The following is a 20174-nucleotide window of genomic DNA, read 5'->3' as shown; positions in this document are numbered from 1 at the left end:
ACCCACATTTTGTTAAATAAATACAAACTCTACATTTCAAAATGCTGATTAACTTTTTCTACATATATAAAACACAGCAAACCCGGAAAATTCAAAATTGAGTCATTCAAAAAAAAACAAAAAACATAATAATAAAAAAAGAGTCATTCAGTCAAAGCATTAGCACTACTTTTCAGTCCAACAGGAACATATAGTCAATCATAGCATAGTGACTGTCAAAATACAAACAAATTGATGGCTTTTCAAAAACTGAATTACCTATCATGTTTCAGTTCTAACTGCATATAGACAATATAAACGTCTATTGTTTGTATTTTAGTTACTGTACCTTCAAAGAAAGTGAAAATGACGAAAGACCCATACTCAGAATTCATGCTCTGCATTTAACCCGTCCAAAGTGCACACAGCAGTGAACACACACACAGACACATAGGTTCTTGTTCGCTCATTCGTTTGTTGAATGATTCATTGATTCATTCATTCTTGCATTATCATTCGTATGTTCATAAATGTAGAAATTATTTGTTCTTTGGTTTGTTTATTCGTATATTAATTCATGTTTATTTGTAATATATAATATATAATATTAGTTTCATTTACACAGTTCTTTTTGCTTATTTCTATTCTTTCATTCATTAGTTTAAATGATTCTTCTGTTCATATATGTTCAGTCATTTTTGTACATACTCATAATTATTAATTCGTTCATCAGTTTATTAATACGTCCATTCTTCTTTGTTCATTTGTTCATAGATTCATTCATTTGTTTGTTAATTTAATGTGATCATTCATCTGTTCAAACATTCATACAAATGCAAACAAATATCAATAAATGTTTGTTCTTTTGCCTGTTCGTTAATTTATTGTCATGTTCATTTGTTTGTTCATTCATATGTTCATTGATTCGTATATTAATCCAGTCATCCATTCACGATTGTTCATTAGTTCATATATTTATTCAAGTATCAGTTTGTTTGTCTGTCCATTTATTTATGCATCTGTTGATTCATTTATTAGTTTATTCATTCAAAGCAAAGAGTAGGATTGATAGAGGGAGTGTAAAAGAGAACGTCAGATATCTCACAACGTCATGTTTATTTGAACTTGAGCTAAAAATAAGCAGCAGTTACTCCATTAACCAGGGATCAGTTAGAGACGACTGTAAGATCCTGTTTCATATTGAGACCCAAATACACTACATACCTAAATACACTACAAATACTCTACATTTCCCACTCACTTCCTGATGCTTCATGTTGTCTGTCTTTTTTTCCCCAGGTGATGATGACTTCCTGTTGGGGTTGGGTGAGCTGCCGGAGACCTTCCCCAGCGACCCTCCTGAGCCCCTCCCACACTTCCTGCTGGAACCGGAGGACGCTTACATCATCAAGAACAAAGCTGTCAATCTCTACTGCACGGCCACGCCTGCTGCTCAGATCTACTTCAAATGCAACGGCGAGTGGGTCCATCAAAGAGAACACACCATAGAGGAGCGGGTGGACGAGACATCGGGTCAGTCACACACACACATTCGCCATCACTCTCCTTTATGGGACGGAAACATTACTGCCTTTTCTGAGGTGCAATAAAAATGTGATAGCTCTGCTTTATTCATGCTTGCTAGAGAGATAGATAAACCCCTTCCTGACACGTACAGGTTTGTGTATTATTTATGTGATGTTATGAGAGCGAGCTAGACCACTTTCACTGACCACTTGATGTGGATATATATGGAAGCTTGTTTCTGCCATGGGATAAAAAATTAAATAAATGTCAGAATTTCAAAAAGAAAGTCAGAATTTTGAGTATATATCTTGCAATTCCGAGTTCTTTTTCTCATAATTGTGATTTACAGTATATTGCATAATTCTGATATTTTTCTGAGTTTAATTCTGAGTTTATATCTCGCAATTGTGAATTCAGATCAATTTAGTTCAATGTTGAACATTAGAGTACATTTTACAAAAAAAAAATACTACTTAAAATTTTTAATTTTTTAACATTTAATATTTTTTACATTTCATTATTTATTATTTCTTTATTATTTTATTTAACATGCATTTGAGAAGTCAAAAATTGTTGTTCTGTTGCATTGTTCTGTTTTTAAGAGTGTTGTTGATTTAATAAGGTGAGCAAATTACAGTGTCTGTTGTCTTTTTCTGTCACGATTCTGTAGTTCTGTAGACTGTATCACATAGAATTAGCAGTGCCAAGATCACGGGTTCAATTCCCAGGGAATGCATGAACTGATGATACGGTATGTATTAGGGGTGTAACGGTACGTGTATTCGTACCGGACCGTTTCGGTACAGGGCTTTCGGTACGGTGCATGTGTGTACCGAATGACCGAATGTAATATTTTGGTTCATTTTCGTGTTTCCAAACGAACATATTAAGTGGCGGAAGTCTCCGCGTTCAGCGCAAATCCCGCCCTGCAGCTGATTCTAAGGCCGGCGACACACTGGATGCGTGGCGCAAGCATCTCAGCTGCGTGGCGTGTCCGTTTTTAATTCGGCTCCCATGTTAGAGCTTGCAGACTGCCTGTGTGAGACGCGCGTAATCGAACCGACGCCTATTTTTCACGCGACAAGCAAGCATGTTGGAAGCGTTTCCAGGCAAAATAGAATAGGAAAATATGTTTATATGTCATTTTGTACACAAATACATATTAATTCATGAAACTTTGATGTTTAAAAGTCTACAGGTATATTCAGATATAAATGTATTTGAAAAATAAATTAATAATTATCGATTTTCAAATATTGCACCTGTCAAACATAGTCTATTTTGCCGTCAATACTTATGACAGGTGCAATATGCCAGTGTGTCACCAGCCTAAGGTTTTCAAAAGGCATCACGCGAGTGTGAACATCACTACAACTAGGGAAAAAATTATTGTAATTCAAACGCAGCTCCCGTCGGCATTTAAACAGACCTTTGCTCTTAATTCTGATCGGTCCAACACTATAACGAAATCTGAACAGGTCTAAAAACTGAAACTGTTGACGCCGCAATTTACACTTTGGAAAAGTTATATATAGCCTATATATTAAATATGAGCAGGCCTATAAGCTGGGATTGGTAATGCTGCACTGTAATCATAGTTATTTATTTATATTTTTCATTATATTTTATTATATGATATTGGTTTGAGACTGAGAGTATTTTATTTAGTGCAGAACTTTGCAGCAGTATTTTATTTCTTATTCTTTTTTTATTTTATATATATTTTATTAAAAAGTATTTAAAAAAAGTGTAAACAAATTGTTAGAAAAAGTTTATAGTAATAAACAACCTGCAGTTTAATGTTTGCATTTCTTTCCCTTACTGTACCGAAAATGAACCGAACCGTGACTTTAAAACCGAGGTACGTACCGAACTGTGATTTTTGCGTACCGTTACACCCCTAGTATGTATACATTCAATGCAAAGTCAGAGTATCTGCCAACCGCATAAATGTCTTTTTACATTGCGACAACAGAATACAGAGTAAAAGCCAAGAACAGTGAGTGCTCCAGGTCCACTTTTGGAGATAGTCAGATACAAGTCACAAGTTACAAGTCAATTCTTTTCCATTTTCAAAATTGTTTTATACAAGGAAACTTGCAGTGACATAAAAACTATGAATGCAGAGCAGATAGTAATTGGCATATTGGTATTACTGGTTACTGTACTGATATGAAGAAGATGAATGCAAATGAAGTTCAAAGGTTTGTTTAATGAAGTCTCTAGGTTCGGGCCATTACCGAGCTCGGAGCCCTTCCCCGGACAGCACGCCAAATACACATACCATACCTCAGCTAATTATATGTAAGCGTGAACTAGTGAATAATCAATTAAATGCATTCTTGCTGAATAACAGTAATAATTTGCTGACCCCAGACTGAATGAGAACTTTAGCTATAGAATAATACTTTTTTGGTGAATGTTTCAACCATAGCACTCAATTGCAGCAGCACTAAGAATGTAACAATCTTGAAATGAAACCAAGCTTTTGCACTGCCTTGCACTTCAAGGTTAGAAAAGTAAGCAGCCCTCCACTAATGCTCGATCATTCAGAGCAAAAATAGCACGTATTGGCCTAGGCTGAAGCGCAATCACCTCACCGCAGGAGAAACCAACACGAGCTGCTCTCGGTGTGGGCGAGCGAAGAGCTCAATTCATTACGCAGAGGTTAACAAGCTCCTATTGAGCTAATGACTCTAATGGATCTTTGATATCAACTCGCTGCAGTAATTCTGCTCTAATATCTCTGCGGTGGAAACTTTACTGTCATAATCACACCTCGGATATTACTCGGGGTCAGAGCATAGAGTTATTATGGGCCGCCTGCTCTAAACACTGTCATTGAACTTTACGGGGGGGTCTTAATTTGCGATTGATATATAGTTTTTGCTTTTAATTAGATTTTCACTCACTGTTCAGTTTAGGTCTGGCTTTGTTCCCTGGCCACGAGCTCCCTCTGGCATCGCTATCTGTCTCTATTTGGGATGGCGTAATATCGTTATGAATCAATTTCATTGTTCGTTTTGGCAATTGTGAGTAAACAAGGTTAAAAAAGTTCCTTGTCATGAAAGAAATTGTGCAGAAGATTCAGATTGAGTCTCATTATCTGGTTGAGTCAGAAAGACTCTTTCCTGCTGCACTCTTTGTCTCAGAGGGCCTCGTTTAAACAGACGTGTTAGTATATTTACACAACAGAACGCCATTCAGAAAACTGTCAAGTACTGTAAGTTTCCATAGTTTTCTAGAAGACCAATCATTTATCTTTTGAGATTATAAAAACTGAATTTACTGTATAACATAATTAGAATAAAAAACTGAAGTATTAATCTAATATTAAACATCTCAGTCTTGACGCTCTTTTATTGAAAATATAAACCATTGTTCAAAAGTTTGGGTTTGTGCATTTTTTTTAATGCTTTTGAAATAGGTCTCTTCTGCTCAGCAAGGCTGCATTTCTTTGATCAAACGGAAATACTGTACAGTAAAAACAGTAATACTGTGAAATATTATTACAATTTAAAATAACTGTGTTCTATTGTAATATATTTTAAAATGTAATTTATTTCTGTATTCAAAGCTGAATTTTCAGCATCATTATTCCAGTCTTCAGTGTCACATGATCCCTCAGAAATCATCATAATATGCTGATTTGCTAAACAAGAAACATGTATGATTATTATCAGTGTTGAAAACCGTGTTGTGCTGCCCAAGATTGTTTGTGAAAACCATGATACATTTTTTCAGGACTTTTTGTTCAAGAAAGTTCAAAAGAACAGCATTTGTTATAGATACTAAATGTCTTTACTTTCACTTTTGATCTAGCTGAATAAAACAATTTATTTCTAATATATATATATATATATATATATAGATATTTATTTATTTATTTATTACTGACCCCAAACCTTTGAAAAGTAGAGTATGTTTGTGAACAGTACTTACAATGCAGTTGTTCAGTGTTTCAGATTCATCAGTTCCAAAGAGAAAATCGCAACAGGAATCCAGTTTTAAATCCATATTATTTGTATATAATAATCCAAAACAAAATGTGTGTGTGTGTGTGTGTGTGTGTGTGTGTGCTTACAGATCTCATTGTAAACGCACCCCATCCTATTATTGCTGTCATTGATTTTCTGCCTGGGTTTATGTGTGTGTGCTTTTACATGCTTTGTGCGTTTTTATGCTTGCAAGGCTGTGCTGTATTGATGTTCATCCAGCAGTGAATGTTAGAGATGGTTTTAAGGCAATATTATTACTGCTAGTGCTCCTAGTGCTTTGAACAAACCTCTAACATTAAATGTTAAGGTTCACTGTGGGTCGTCCTGCAGAGATTATGCCTCAAATCATGTGTGTTGTTGAGGAGAGGTGCTTCCTTAAGAGTATCTCAGAGATTTGAGGGTTTGACAAAAAAAGCAACTTGTGAGTTCATCCACAAAATGCTTATTCTGTGAATTAGATATGCATTTTGTCTTCATATTTTTTCAGTCCAAACGACCCCTTTCATCAGTGAATTGCCATTCTTATTCACAGGATTAGCATTTTGTGAATGCAGTATATTTCATCTTTGCACAAAAAATAACATTTAGATTTGTGCAAAATAATGTGCAAAATAAAGTTCTGACTTTACATTTCTATTTACAGCATGCAACCTTGTTTTGTCTTGAAATACTGCATTTTACATTATACAGTGTAATTATTTGTCACCCCATACAAAACATACATACATGGAACACTTAAACCATTTGTGGAATGACAAAGTGTTCCACATCCCTATTTTTTGTCACTATTTTTGAACACTTCATAATTTAAGAAATTTAAGATAGCAGTTCCTCAGAATATCCCAGTGACTATGATAGAATATTTAACACAAAATGTAATTGTCAGTGACTCATTAGTATTCTGTTTAGTGATTGGTCTTCTTACTTACATTTATTTGCATACTGATTTGTAATTGGTCATTTCTTTCTTGCATCTTTTTAACCGTCTTTAGCTGCCTTGCATTGTCTCTGGTTCTTTGCAAAAACTTTAGGTGGATCAAATCAAGTTTCCTGTTTGTTTTTTAACATCTGTTATAATTAATTATTGTTTGTTTTGTATTTTATTTAATTTTTCTTTCATGTTGTCTATCAGTAGTTCAAAACAAGACTTATTAAAGATATATTCTCTGAAAACAAGTCTTACATCCTATGAAATTCGCTTCTCAAATAAATGTATCTTGTTGTGGATATTTTAAAGGAAAACAATGCAATATCCCTGCAGTGTGTGTGTCTGTCTGTTTCAATCACTGCAACGAGTTCTTGCAAATCATAAATCATAAAGTTAGATCATCATTCTTCACCTCATCCTGCTCTATTCTCTTTTATAGCTGCTTGACCATGAGTGATGTTTGTTTAAACATTCATGTGTGTAAGTGTGTCTTTTCACCTCACTCTCTCTGTTCAAGGGTAAAGGTTTTTGTCGTTCACATCAAGCATTCTGCACCAAATGCTGCCATAAACACAAATACCCAAAGCACTAAACAAATAAACACAAAGGGTAAGTGTGAACTATTGATTTCTATCCGGGAATATTTAATGGAGACATTGAGGGGTTCATTATTTATACATGTACAACAGAAGTATGCTGGTAGAGCACTAAAATATATATAAAAACATCTCGCTTGCATCATGTGACATCGTTGCGATCGGCACTGACGCGGTGGGAGATTTGTAGACTCACAAGCTGTTCACAGGGCATCTGAGGAACTTTGTACACAGAAAATGTCAACAGCTTTATCAGGCCTGATTTATGCAGTTTCGTGTGAACTTTATGAAGTATTGACCTGACACAGTCATACAGATTTGGACAATATGAGGGAAATGTTCTTGAATAAGTGTTAACTGATATTCTATTATAGTTTTTGTTAATATTTTGAATTAGATTTTATATTTATATACAATATATATTTTATATGCATTTTTATATTTATATCTTTTGTAATTGTATTTGTTTTTGTTTTTATTAATTGTTATTTATTAGTTTATTAGTTATTTTAGTAGGCTACTTTAAGTTAAACTAAATGAAAATGAAAAACAAATGAGTTTCATCATTTATATATTTTTATTTCATGTAATGTTTCTTAAAAAGTATATTATATATATGTACTATATATGTGTGTGTGTGTAAGGAACCTTTTTTTTTGCAGTTGTGGTTTCAAGTTGTTTAAAAAAAAAAAGGTTTACATGATCTTACTGTGATTTGAGAGGGAGTTAATGAAAACCTAATTAATAATAAAAAAGTAAAATTAATAAATAATTGTAAAATAAAAATTTAACATACAACAATTAAACAAGATGAAATATTGTATGTGCACCTCCATGTCAATGCGAACATTAACGGACATCAGAGAACCATGAATGTAAATGTGTTTGGCTGACAAAAAAAAGTTTATACTGTAACCTAATGTAGTCATGTTGATTTAGTCATATCAAATAATAATTTTGGGACCCTACAAAAACAAATAAATATAGTAATAATTATGCTTTAATTCAAAACTATTATTTATTGGAAAATTTATGGTAAAAAGGAACATTAAACAGTTAAGGAACATTTCCAGAAGTCCCTACATGATAAATATGATTATATTTTACATATTTGTTCTTTTCTTCTCAATTTGCTATCAGTAATGTGCATTTTGGGTGTTGTCGTTGATTTATAACATTTTATCATCCAGCTATTTTTTTTATGATTTTTTATTTTTATTTATTTATTTACCACAGCTGCCATTTTTAACCATGAATTTAAAAGGATTTTATATATATATATATATATATATATTTGTTTTGTTACATGCAGTCTAATATCTTTTGAAGGTGTGCTCTCATTCAGAGATGTGGATTTATCATAGAAGAATTGGGCATAAGGCTGATGTTTGCACATTTAACATTTAATGCATTTTGACACACATCATATCTGAATTAAATTGAATTCAAACTGTACAGTTTATCAATTCGAACCCATGACCTTGAGATTGCTAGCTCTGCCGTCTGAGCTACAGGAACGCTTTGAGATGGGAATGTTTACAAAAAAATCCTGTCTCTTGTTTAGTTAGCAACATGAAAATAAAGTGTTCTTGGCATATTTTATAGATAAGTAAGCATAGGCATCCCTAGTATTCTTTGATCTCTGACTCTCACAAAACTCATGCAGCTACACTTTCTTTGCAAGTACTTGTAATGCAGATATTTTCATCGGATTGTCTTGTAACATAAAAACAGAAAAGAAAAACATTTCATTTGAAATGTGAAATCTTTTTGATTTTTTATTTTTTTTTATTCTGTGTATGTTGTCTATCAGTGTGAACCAGACATTGCGCTGATAGTCACACTTCTGGCCACGTGAGTCTGATTCTTGTGTGTGTGTGCAGGTTTGGTGGTGAGGGAAGCTCGGATCGAGATCTCCCGGCAGCAGGTGGAGGAGTTGTTTGGTTTGGAAGATTACTGGTGCCAATGTGTCGCCTGGAGCTCTGCAGGAACCACCAAGAGCCGCAATGTGCACGCCCGCATTGCATGTGAGTATAAACACACACACACACACACGCACACACACACACACACACACACACACACACACACACACACACACACACACAAAGGACTGTCTGGACATCGCTTTATGGTTGTATTAATCTTGTTAATTTCCTGCAGTTCATCTTGAGAGTGTGTGAGTTGGGAGCAGGTTATCGGTGTGTACCAAGGGCTCTTCACTCTCCCTCTGTCGTCTCGGGCTGACTGTTTGTGTGAGAGACACAGGGACATGGAGACTGAAGCTGACTGGCAGTACAACAGAATAAACTTCCTCTCCTCTGGATGCCTTCAGGATCAGAGCGCAATAAATCAATGCTGCTTTAGGACAGACAGACAGACAGACAGACAGCCAGCCAGACAGACAGACAGACAGACAGCCAGACAGACAGACAGACAGCCAGACAGACAGACAGACAGACAGCCAGACAGACAGACAGACAGACAGACAGACAGACAGACAGACAGACAGATAGATAGATAGATAGATAGATAGATAGATTAGGGCTGTCATTCTACAAGAGATAATTTTAAGCCATTATGGTGTTACAAGAGAAATGCATGAAATAGACATTACAAAAAGTAGGTTTTGAAGTTTTTTTTTTGGAGGGGGGGGTGAACTATCCCTTTAATAAATACATTTTTGTTAGTATAGATTGTTTTCTATTTTCAATGAAATACTCTAGGTAGGTTAACTCTATAAGTTAATAAGAATCTTAAATTGCCAGTAGGTGGTGGTTGATGTTTTACTGAGTAAGTAATTGAGTCATTCATTCATTTGATTCGTTCAATCTGCTGATTCATTCAGGAATTAAGTAAATAGCTCTCTTTATGAATGGCCCATTAAATCCTTGGTTCACCTGATTTGTTCAAAATGTGTTTCTTTCAGAAACTGTGTGTTGCTTGAAGACACACAACAGTCCTGCTGTGGTTTTAATAGTTAATATAAAAACTGACCAAAAACATACAATATTGTAACTAAAACATAACACAGTATCTTCTTATTTAATGAAACTGTTGTGTACAATAAATATCACATTTGCTCTTATGCCATCTGGGACAAAAACAGCACTCGTGTGATACTGCTTAACGATATTATATGATATAAATATTAGACAAAAACCCTTACAGGGCTTTTTTGCCCCATTCTCTTGAATTTTAGGTGCATATAACTGTTACCTTGCATAATTTTCATCACCAATCAAGTCAATAGGTGTGTTCACCTTGAAGCGGCGCTGTGTAGACCGATCAGTGTATGACATCAAAGTATCACGACTCACAGACAGCTCTGCATGATTTCAAATACCTCTTTGAGAGACATATGGATAGGCATATAGATAGATGATTAGATAGGTAGGTAGGTAGGTAGGTAGGTAGATAGATAGATAGATAGATAGATAGATAGAGAGATAGATAGATAGATAGATAGATAGATAGATAGATAGATAGATAGATAGATAGATAGATAGATAGGTAGGTAGGTAGGTAGGTAGGTAGGTAGATAGATAGATAGATAGATAGATAGATAGATAGATAGATAGATAGATAGATAGATAGATAGATAGATAGATAGATAGATAGATAGATAGATAGATAGATAGATAGATAGATATGGCTGACTGTACAGTGCAGATCCATTTAAATGTTATGAATATAAATGTATGTCTGAGATGAATGTGAACAGATGGGATAAAAACAAATCAGGTATCTGTCAAACATTGGATCTGTCCATTAATCCTCACAGTGTACACAGCCTTAGGGGCTAAAAAGTAAGGATGCATTTTTGTGAATGGCCCTTATTCATAAAGGAACTAAATGATGTCTTCATTCATCTAGTGCTGCCAAATGTTGTATGTTTCAGGTTAGTCTAGAGTTATTATCTTAGTAATTAGCCTGCAATATTTTAAAAACAATAGGCTTTGAATGGAATTTCCCCAGATATTTAGATATATTTACATAGGTGTTTGTGTGTGTGTGTGTGTGTTTTGACTCATTCAGTCATACTACTGTGAGCAGAGGGGCATTGTGGGAACTCTCAACTGGGTTATTTTATGGGTGATTGAACAGAGAAGAAATTCTCTCTCTGTCACACGCCAACACACACAAAGACATTGCACAAAACACACTCACAGACATATAGCCACAGAGAGACAGACATGACAGGAAGATTGAACAAGATGATAGATTATCTAGATAGATACACTGCCGACCACAAATTTAGTGCCCACATAAATTCATGTGAGTTTCTAACACATAGGCGCTGTCCTGTGTGTGTGTGTGTGTGTGTGTGTGTGTGTGTGTGTTTAATGGAGGTGATGGGTTCATACTGATCCCGAGGGCAACACTTTTTTGAAGGTTTGTTTGGATTATGATAGATGCTTGAATCTTCAGGTCAGTGTGAGCGCAGGTCTGCATCAGAAAGTTCACGCTATTTTTGCATTGTAAAGAGAATGTTATTTATGTTATATTGTATAATTATAAGACAAGTACCATTCATAGTCATACGCTCATCTGTGATTGCATGTAATTTGAATTCTGGATTATTGATTCTTTACTGAAACTGTACAGCTTATAGTTACTATAGGCTAATAAGTTTATACAGTTTAGGCTAATAGGCTAATACAGTTTAGGGAGAGTGTGTAGTGATAAATGTTATATTTGATTAGTTTAGTGACTTTAAATAGTGCTAGACGTGATGTGTTGAGGGACTGCGGTCAGTTTGTTGCTGAAGTCCAGACATTATAATTATGAATGAAATAGAGGTGCTGTTTTACAGGTGTGTGTGTGTGTGTGTGTGTGTGTGGCTTTAGCTCTGTTCAGGATATTAATGCTGTTTAAGATTTGTTGCTGTAGCAATGTAGAGCTCTAAAACTAGTTGAATGCATTACCGTGCTCACACACAAACGGACACACACCTCCTCTGAGACGTGATTTATTTGCCTATTACCTCCATCAGTAATGTGAAGGAAAACAGACGTGCATGGTTTGTGTGTGTGTGTGTGTGTGTGTGTGTGTGTTTGTGACTGTGTCTGAATGAGCAGAGCAGTAAAAAGCTTGACAGGCTGAAAATATTTTCCTTATGCGCTTGTGTGTGTGTGCGTGTGTGTGTGTGTGTGTGTGTGTGTTTTATGTCCAGTTGAATGGTGAAATCACACTGCAGACAATTGAAGGTTCAGGGTGAGCAGCAACTATGCAAATATGTTTCTTTATCTCAATATTTTTACAGTGTTTTGACGAGTGAAACTGCTCAGGGGAATCATCTATTCAACTACAAGCACATCAGCTATTGTTGAGAAGATCTTTTACGCAAGCGTTAAAATTGGTCATGTTCTCAATCATTTTGACTAATTTCAGTCATCCAAATTACACATGTAGACAGAAAACTTTTATGAATTAAGGAAAGAACATGACATTTTTGGCGCACTGGCACAAACAAATAATTGAATCAGAATTTATTGAACTGGTCACATTGTACAGTTGAAATCTGTCTATCTGTCTCCAAAACTGATTAAATGTGACCTGGATTAGGTAATCAGAATCCAGAAAATCAAGTAGACGTAAATATAGTACATTTTATAATGCTCATAATCAGATTACAGTTAGTTTTATGGGTTACATGATTACATATTATTCACACAATATCAATAAAAAATTAATGATTTATTGATTCTCCTTAATTCTTTTTTCCTAATTCCTACTTTGTGTCATACCATTTAGCTTTGACTATAATCACAATATAGGATGGTCATGTAAATGTCAGTGTAAATAAATGCAGATAAATTTGCAAATAGTGCTTCTGAATTTGGGCACCTCTCAAGCAATTAAAAATTGTATGAAACAAATAATTATGCAAGTCACTAAACAGTGGTGATGTATAACTGCGAAACACTGTAGTCATCATATCCAGAAACCTTCAGGAATTGTTGATTCTGGAAGTCTGGAGAAGAAATGTTCAAACCTGGAAGACTTTGGCCATGAATTGTCATTGTCATTTTCTTGTTCATTAATGTTTGTTTATGTAATGCAGGGAATCCTAAACATTTTAGTCAGTTAATATTTTAATAATCTAACAACCCATTCACATGTTCACAGTTCCCTGATGTCTGGTTATGGTCTCATTAAAATGCAGTTAAACAAATAAAATATTTCTATTTTTAGTGTTCAAGTGTTTAAATAATTTATTTTACACTTCCATGATTTAATGAATTATTAGCCTTTTATCAACTCACAAACCCACTGCATTAAGCCCAGTTTGGGAAACCTTGTTTTAATGTAATATATAATGCACTTTATGATCAAAAATGTTAAAATATTTTCTTTCTCTTTGCTTTTATATCGATATGGCATGTTTAGTGGTAAGTGTAAAGCAAGTTAGATTAAAAATAAATAAATAAATAAATAAATAATCTAAAAAGTATCCAGAATATATTACCTAAAATAAGTAACCTATAAATTACATTACCAACTACAGTTTTCCCTCATGTTATCAGTAATGGACTACAATTTGTAAATAATCTACCCAGCTCTGTTTGTCTGTCCGTCCGTCCCTCCGTCTGTATTATTATTATTATTAAAGGGTTAGTTCACCCAAAAATGAAAAATAGCCTGTGTTTTATTCACCCTCAAAGCTTCCTAGGTGTATGTGACTTTCTTCTTTCAGACGAATACATTTTATATTCAAGTTATATTAAAAATTGTCCTGGCCCCTCCAAGTCTTTCAATGGGGGTAAGCAAGTGTTGGTTGTCAACAGTTCAGAAGACGTGAAATAAAGTAATAAAATGTCCCTCACACGGCTCTGGGGGCTGAATAAAGGCCTCCTTTAGCGAATCAATGCATCTTTGTATGATAAATATCCAGATTCCAAACGTAATAAACACTTTTTTCTCACTTCCGCTGTCTGTTGTATGCGGAAGTCATGCAGGCAGATGACATAGGATGACCAAATGAAGGAGCAAAGGAAACAAAGTTCCTCTTGGCTTATATTGAAATCTGACATTTTTCTTTACAAGTCCTCATTTTGTGCTTCTAATTCATGAACAGCGTTTTGTTTTGTCTCTGCGTTCGTCACTAATCATCCGCCTGGATGGCTTCCACGTACGACATTCAGCAAACAAGAGAAGATATGAAAGTCTTAAAGTTCCCCTATTATGGGTTATGAAAGGTTCATATTTTGGTTTTGGGAGTCCCCAACAACAGGTTGACATGCATGCAAGGTAAAAAAAAACACTTTCATTGTCTAATAATATGCATTTATTTTTACCTTACTTGCTCAATGATTCGTTTTTTTGCAAACCCCTGCTTTGTGTGATGCTAATCTGCAGTGATTGGTCCGATTGGTCTCATTTTCATTACAACATGTCTGTAATGCCTAATAAAGCAGCGTTTGTGAGCGCAGTGCTGTTTTTTGTACAGTGTTACCGGAGAAACTGATATTTTTGACACCTAGTGGCAAAGAAGGAATTTCCATTTTCATTCAGAACAAGCGAAAAGACAAAGAGGTGGGCAGCACATATGCTAATGTTTCATGTTGACGTCAACAAGAAACGGCTTTGGATTCATTTTAAAATTTACTCGTTTCAATGATCCAGAGTCAACTCTTTCTTTTGAGTGACAATAACTTTATACACGGTGCACTTTCAGATTTAAAACTGTGCAGGATGTTTTCATTCACTTAGAGCTGTGTTACACACTGCATGAATGGTAATTCTCAAAAATCCATAATAGGGGCATTTTAACTTAATCACAAATCTCACAAAGCAACAGAGAGAAAGAGGTTTGGTATTCACATATTCACCCCCTCCACAAATATTCACACAAATCTCGGCATTTACAATTCACAGGTTCACACACGAGGTGTGAGAGAAGGACGTGTTAAAGATGAGATGAGTTTGGCCTTCTGTGTTCAACACCCACTCACAGACACACACACACACACACACACAGAAACCAACAGGGAAAAACAGATATTTACAACCGCATGTGAACATTATGAGATAAAAAAACGAACGAGTAGCACAAATGTTTGCTTTGACCTGAGAATATGCAAGATATGAGCATTATTCACATGTCCTGTGAGCTGTACTCTTCACCTGTGTGAAGAAAACAATCACACACTGAAAATATCACAATGAGATTAACTGCAGTGCGAGAATGAATCCTGCGCTAATTATTACAGTATATAAGTCTGAGAGAACATCTGGTATTTTTCCATTTAAACCTGGAAATAAACTGATTTTCAAAATAAAATGACCATGTGAAATGTAAGAAATATTCTGCACTGTTTCTATGTGATTAATGAAGTGTAAGTAAACGAGTCGCCTCTCTTTCTCCATTCTCCACAGTCTTGAGGAAGACGTTTGAGCAGGAACCCTTGGGGAAGGAGGTGTCACTCGAACAGGAAGTGCTGCTGCAGTGCCGCCCACCTGAGGGCATACCGCCTGCTGAGGTACAAACTCACACACACACACACACACACACACACACACACACACACACACACACACACACACACGTCAATGCCGAACTGATCAGCTTTGCCCATAGGAATGAATGTAAAGCTCTCTCATGTGTTGCCAGCTGTCAAACTATTTTTTTTATATAATTAATTGCACTAATTAACATGTTAAAGTGACAGTTCTTATTCATATTAGTACAACAGGGATGAAGGCATACTTTAAGAATTTTTTCCCCCCTACATCCATAGTGTATGATTGCAAAAGAATATATAAATGAATAAATATATAAGTGTGTGTGTGTGTGTGTGTGTGTGTGTGTGTGTTTATTGAACATTGATGGAGCAACAGATTTTGTGTAAAAGTTAAAAGTGTTTTGTTTAAAAATTTTATACATGTGTGATGAAGAGCAAGATTTTGTACAGATATTAAAGCAACATGTTTTGAAAAGTATCTAAGTTACTTGTTCGAAACAATCCCTCTACTTTCAAAATATGAAACTATAAATGTATTACTCAAAATGAAGAGGAAAAGTCTTGGACACTTTGTTGTTGTCAGGCATTGTTCATCTTTTAATATGAGGTTATTCTGCCAGGGCAACTGTGTGAACTTGAGCAGATCTGACTTCATACATCCATGAAAAATGACCTTGAGAACAGCTGGTAAAATATCATTGAAAAAAGTGGCTCGGAAATGTGAAGTTTGTTCTGAGAAAAGCTTGCACATCTTTTGAATGCAGACCCCCCCACTTCCATTTTTTTTATAATGCAGCAGTGTCCGAATACATATTTGTGCCACTGTATGTGTAGACAGACAAACACAGGCAGACTTTGTTCATATCTTTCCGGAGTATTGGTTCCACTGAACTCTGAGGTCTCATGAACTGTATAAAAATAGAGAAGAAGTGTGAAAGTATAATTGGAGGATAGAATAACTACGGACTGATTTACTGTCTAACAGTTTGGACACATGTTTTGCATGATCTTAAAAAAAACTTTGATTATAAAGCCTTATACTTTATATATATTATTTATATTATAATATTATTTAAAGTGCCTATAAATACACTCACTGGCCGCTTTATTAGGTACACGTTGCTAGTACTGGGTTGGACCCCTTTTTCCTTCAGAACTGCCTTAATTCTTCGTGGCTTAGATTAAACAATGTGTTGGAAACATTCCTCAGAGATTTTGGTCCATATTGACATGATAGTATCACGCAGTTGCTGCAGATTTGTCGACTCCACATCCATGATGTGAATTTCCCGTTCCACCACATCCCAAAGCTGATCTATTGGATTGAGATCTGGTGACTGTGGAGGACATTTGAGTAAAGTGAACTCATTGTCATGTTCAAGAAACCAGTCTGAGATGATTTGAGCTTTGTGACATGGTGCATTATCCTGCTGGAAGTAGCCATCAGAAGATGGGTACACTGTAGACATAAAGGGATTTACATGGTCAGAAACAATACTCAGGTAGGCCGTGGCGTTTAAACGATGCTCAATTGGACAGTATGTCTAAATGTTAGACTGCTGCTGTATGCTGTAGTTCTGTGTATGTATGTATGTATGCTCTTATGCACAGTTTGTCTGAGTTTGTCTGTCATCGCACAGTACGTGTGTACAGAGCCTTCAGAGTAGTTTATGCTCCTGATTTTGACCTGGAGGTCAAGGGTTCCCAGAAGACCCGTAAACGACAGCTGCGGCTCCCAGAGGACACAAACACATTCGGGCCGAGTAAGTTGAGATGTGAAGAAGAGCCATGTGAATTCCACCAAGTGCTGCAATATCTCTCTGTTCCGCTCTCTGACTCCGTCTAGACTGAAAAACCTTTGTACCGTCCCCTCATGTTCCCGGAGGGTGCTGGGAACACCGTGACCCGGTCAGGATATACATTTTCATGTAAATATCATTTGCTTTTTCTGAACTATTCAAGCGAATGACCTCTGTATTTACTGGGCTTATTTTCTGAACACCCACAGCGTGAGCCGCAGCCATTACGGAGCCAGAACGGTCTAAAATAACAGTGAAGAAAGACGAGACCTGGCCAATCACAGAGCCCTCATTAAAATCACACTGTTTCCATGGCGATAGGATATAATATACATACAAGTTAACCTGGATACACCGGCGAGCCATAGTTAGAGACCAAAGACCTCTACTTTATACAGTCACTTTATACAATTATATTCTTGCCCTCTGACACACACATACACATGTAAAGCGTAATACAGTGGCAGGAGTTTATGTACTGAGGGAGCTCTGTTTGTACAATGAATGGTAAATGCTATTCATAACATCCGTAAAATCTGCAGAAACCATCAGGACGCGGTGGGAAACACACATGCAGATGCACTTGAAGCACTCCAGAGACGCACATAAACACACACACACTGAGACTCAAACTGTATTTCATACTAATGTTGTTGAAGCTGCTCTGTAACTGTGGTTTTCTACGCTCCTAGATACTCATAATTTAAAGTAGTTTAAGTCATTTATACAGTCAACGGTGCACTTTTCATAAGTATATGGCGCATTCTCAGGAACACTGCCAGTTTTTTCTTCCTGTAATTAACAGGACAAATTACAGATACTTAGTCACTTAGTCAGTTCAAAGATTTTTTTTATTTAAATTAAAGTCTCTTATACTCACCAAGGCTGCATTTGTTTGGTCAAAAATACAGGAAAATCTGTAATATTGTAAAATATTACAGATGTTTTCTATTACAGCTGTTTTCTATGTGAATATATTTTAAAATCTAATTTATTCCTGTGATCAAAGCTGAATTTTCAGCATCATTACTCTTTCTTCAGTGTCACATGCTCCTTCAGAAATCATTCTAATATGCTGATTTTTTATTTTATTTTTATTTTTATTAAAATTTCATGTTTCACAGTCTTTTTTTTTATCTGAAATGCTCTATGCATTTTCTTTGTAGAAGAGACCGGAGCTAGTTGTCACTTTTTTTTTTTTTTTTACTCCGGTGAATATTTCTCAGGCTAAGTGTATATTTGAAAGTCAATTTCAGTTTTCTTATTAAAGTCTGGGCTGCAAAAAAACTATTGAACATTTCCACTGTTATTGCCTATAGGACAAAAAGATACAGTTCATTGAACATATGCTTTATTTATGACATGCCATAGTGAGGCATTTTGTCACACTATATAGAAACCTATATATTTTTTACAATGGAAACCTGCACAGGCTTAAATTAATTTCAGAACAAAAATAATTAAGACAATAATAAAAAAATAGAATAATTAATACAAAATTAGAAGATTCATGAATAATCCATTCTCTCCGAGATGTATATATTTCAGTACTAACAGTTCCAAATAAAGGATTTTTCTATCTGATATCTGTCAAGATCATTTTAATTAATCAATCAGAATATCATTTAATTAATTAGTATATTATATTATATCAATTAATATAATATAATATAATATAATATAATATAATATAATATAATATAATATAATATAATATAATATAATATAATATAATATAATATAATATAATATAATATAATAACATTTATGAAATACAAAACTGTAACATACAAAAACATTGGATCATTGCTTTGGCTAACATAAATTGCAAGTCATAAGTTGTATGTAATTACTATGTAAAAAAAATATTAATAATAATTGAATTATAATTTATATTATTAAGACCAGTAAGATTGTCTGATCTTGGTGTTTTAAAGTAACACTCAAAAGCACTGCTTGAGAAAACACACATTCGTGTAGTTGTGACAACTAGCCCCGGTCTCACCTTTCCAGAATGTACTGTGTTTAGGTTAAAATAATAGTGTTTTGGGTTTGTAATTGCTTAGTGTTGACGGTGGTTAGGACTTATTTTGGGTGTGTGGGGGGAGAATATAACTGAACCGTGTGCTTTACACCGCTGCTTGTTGGGAAAAATAGCTTGTTAGTAGAAAAGCTGCACTATTTGAAAACAGCTAAGCTGCTGTCACGCTACTGACAAATGTAGTTAAGTTAGAAACATTGCTTGTTTTAGCTTTTCCTTAGCACTACTTCTCACAAACATTCAACAGAAAGCTGTCAATAGCTTCAAGCAGTGTGTTTGATGCTCCTGCAGCCTCACAGTTACAGGAATTAATATCTTCTTCATTAGCTCAGAGCAAAAGCACTTTACTGTGTTTTTTGCTAGTGAAGATGGAGATTGTTTACGGTAACAGACTTTTATGGTGTGCCATTAATTAAATGTGCTGATGTTCTGTATGTTGGTAATGTGTCAGCGTGTGTGTAAATTTCAGAAATGCGTCTGGAGATGGAGTGAGTTATTGTGTCCGAGCCGAGTTAATGCAGTACACATGCTGACACGCACATTTTGACAGCTATGCATACGTACACACCAGGTCAAAAATCATAAATTAATATCTGTAAGTATATGTCCATTGATCAATAGCATTTGAATATGATTTGAACCTGTTGTATTTAAATATATGCATAAATATGCATGCATTTACACTTAAAAGTTAAAAAGTGTTCCTGTGGCTCAGTGGTAGAGCATTGGGTTAGTTACACAAAAGATCACGGGTTCAATTCCCAGGGAACACACATACTGGTAAAAAAATAATAAAATGAGTAACCTGATTGCACTGTAAGTTGCTTATATAAAAGCT

General features: G+C 35.1%; 1 protein-coding gene across 2 annotated transcripts in view; it reads left to right on the top strand.

The window, feature by feature from the left end:
* LOC132140036 (netrin receptor UNC5C-like) overlaps positions 1-20174 on the top strand; it is a 135397-nt gene that overhangs the window by 48702 nt on the left and 66521 nt on the right. For both annotated transcript variants that reach the window (XM_059548805.1, XM_059548804.1), the window contains exons 2-4: positions 1279-1512; positions 8912-9055; positions 15411-15514. In XM_059548805.1, the coding sequence (XP_059404788.1) occupies positions 1279-1512; positions 8912-9055; positions 15411-15514 (482 nt within the window). The remainder of the gene's footprint in view (positions 1-1278; positions 1513-8911; positions 9056-15410; positions 15515-20174) is intronic.

The sequence above is a fragment of the Carassius carassius genome, chromosome 4 (genome assembly GCF_963082965.1).
Source record: "Carassius carassius chromosome 4, fCarCar2.1, whole genome shotgun sequence".
In the NCBI taxonomy this organism is placed as follows: domain Eukaryota; kingdom Metazoa; phylum Chordata; class Actinopteri; order Cypriniformes; family Cyprinidae; genus Carassius; species Carassius carassius.
The sequence above is the reverse complement of the archived record's forward strand: the minus strand, read 5'-3'. Positions and strand labels throughout refer to the sequence as shown.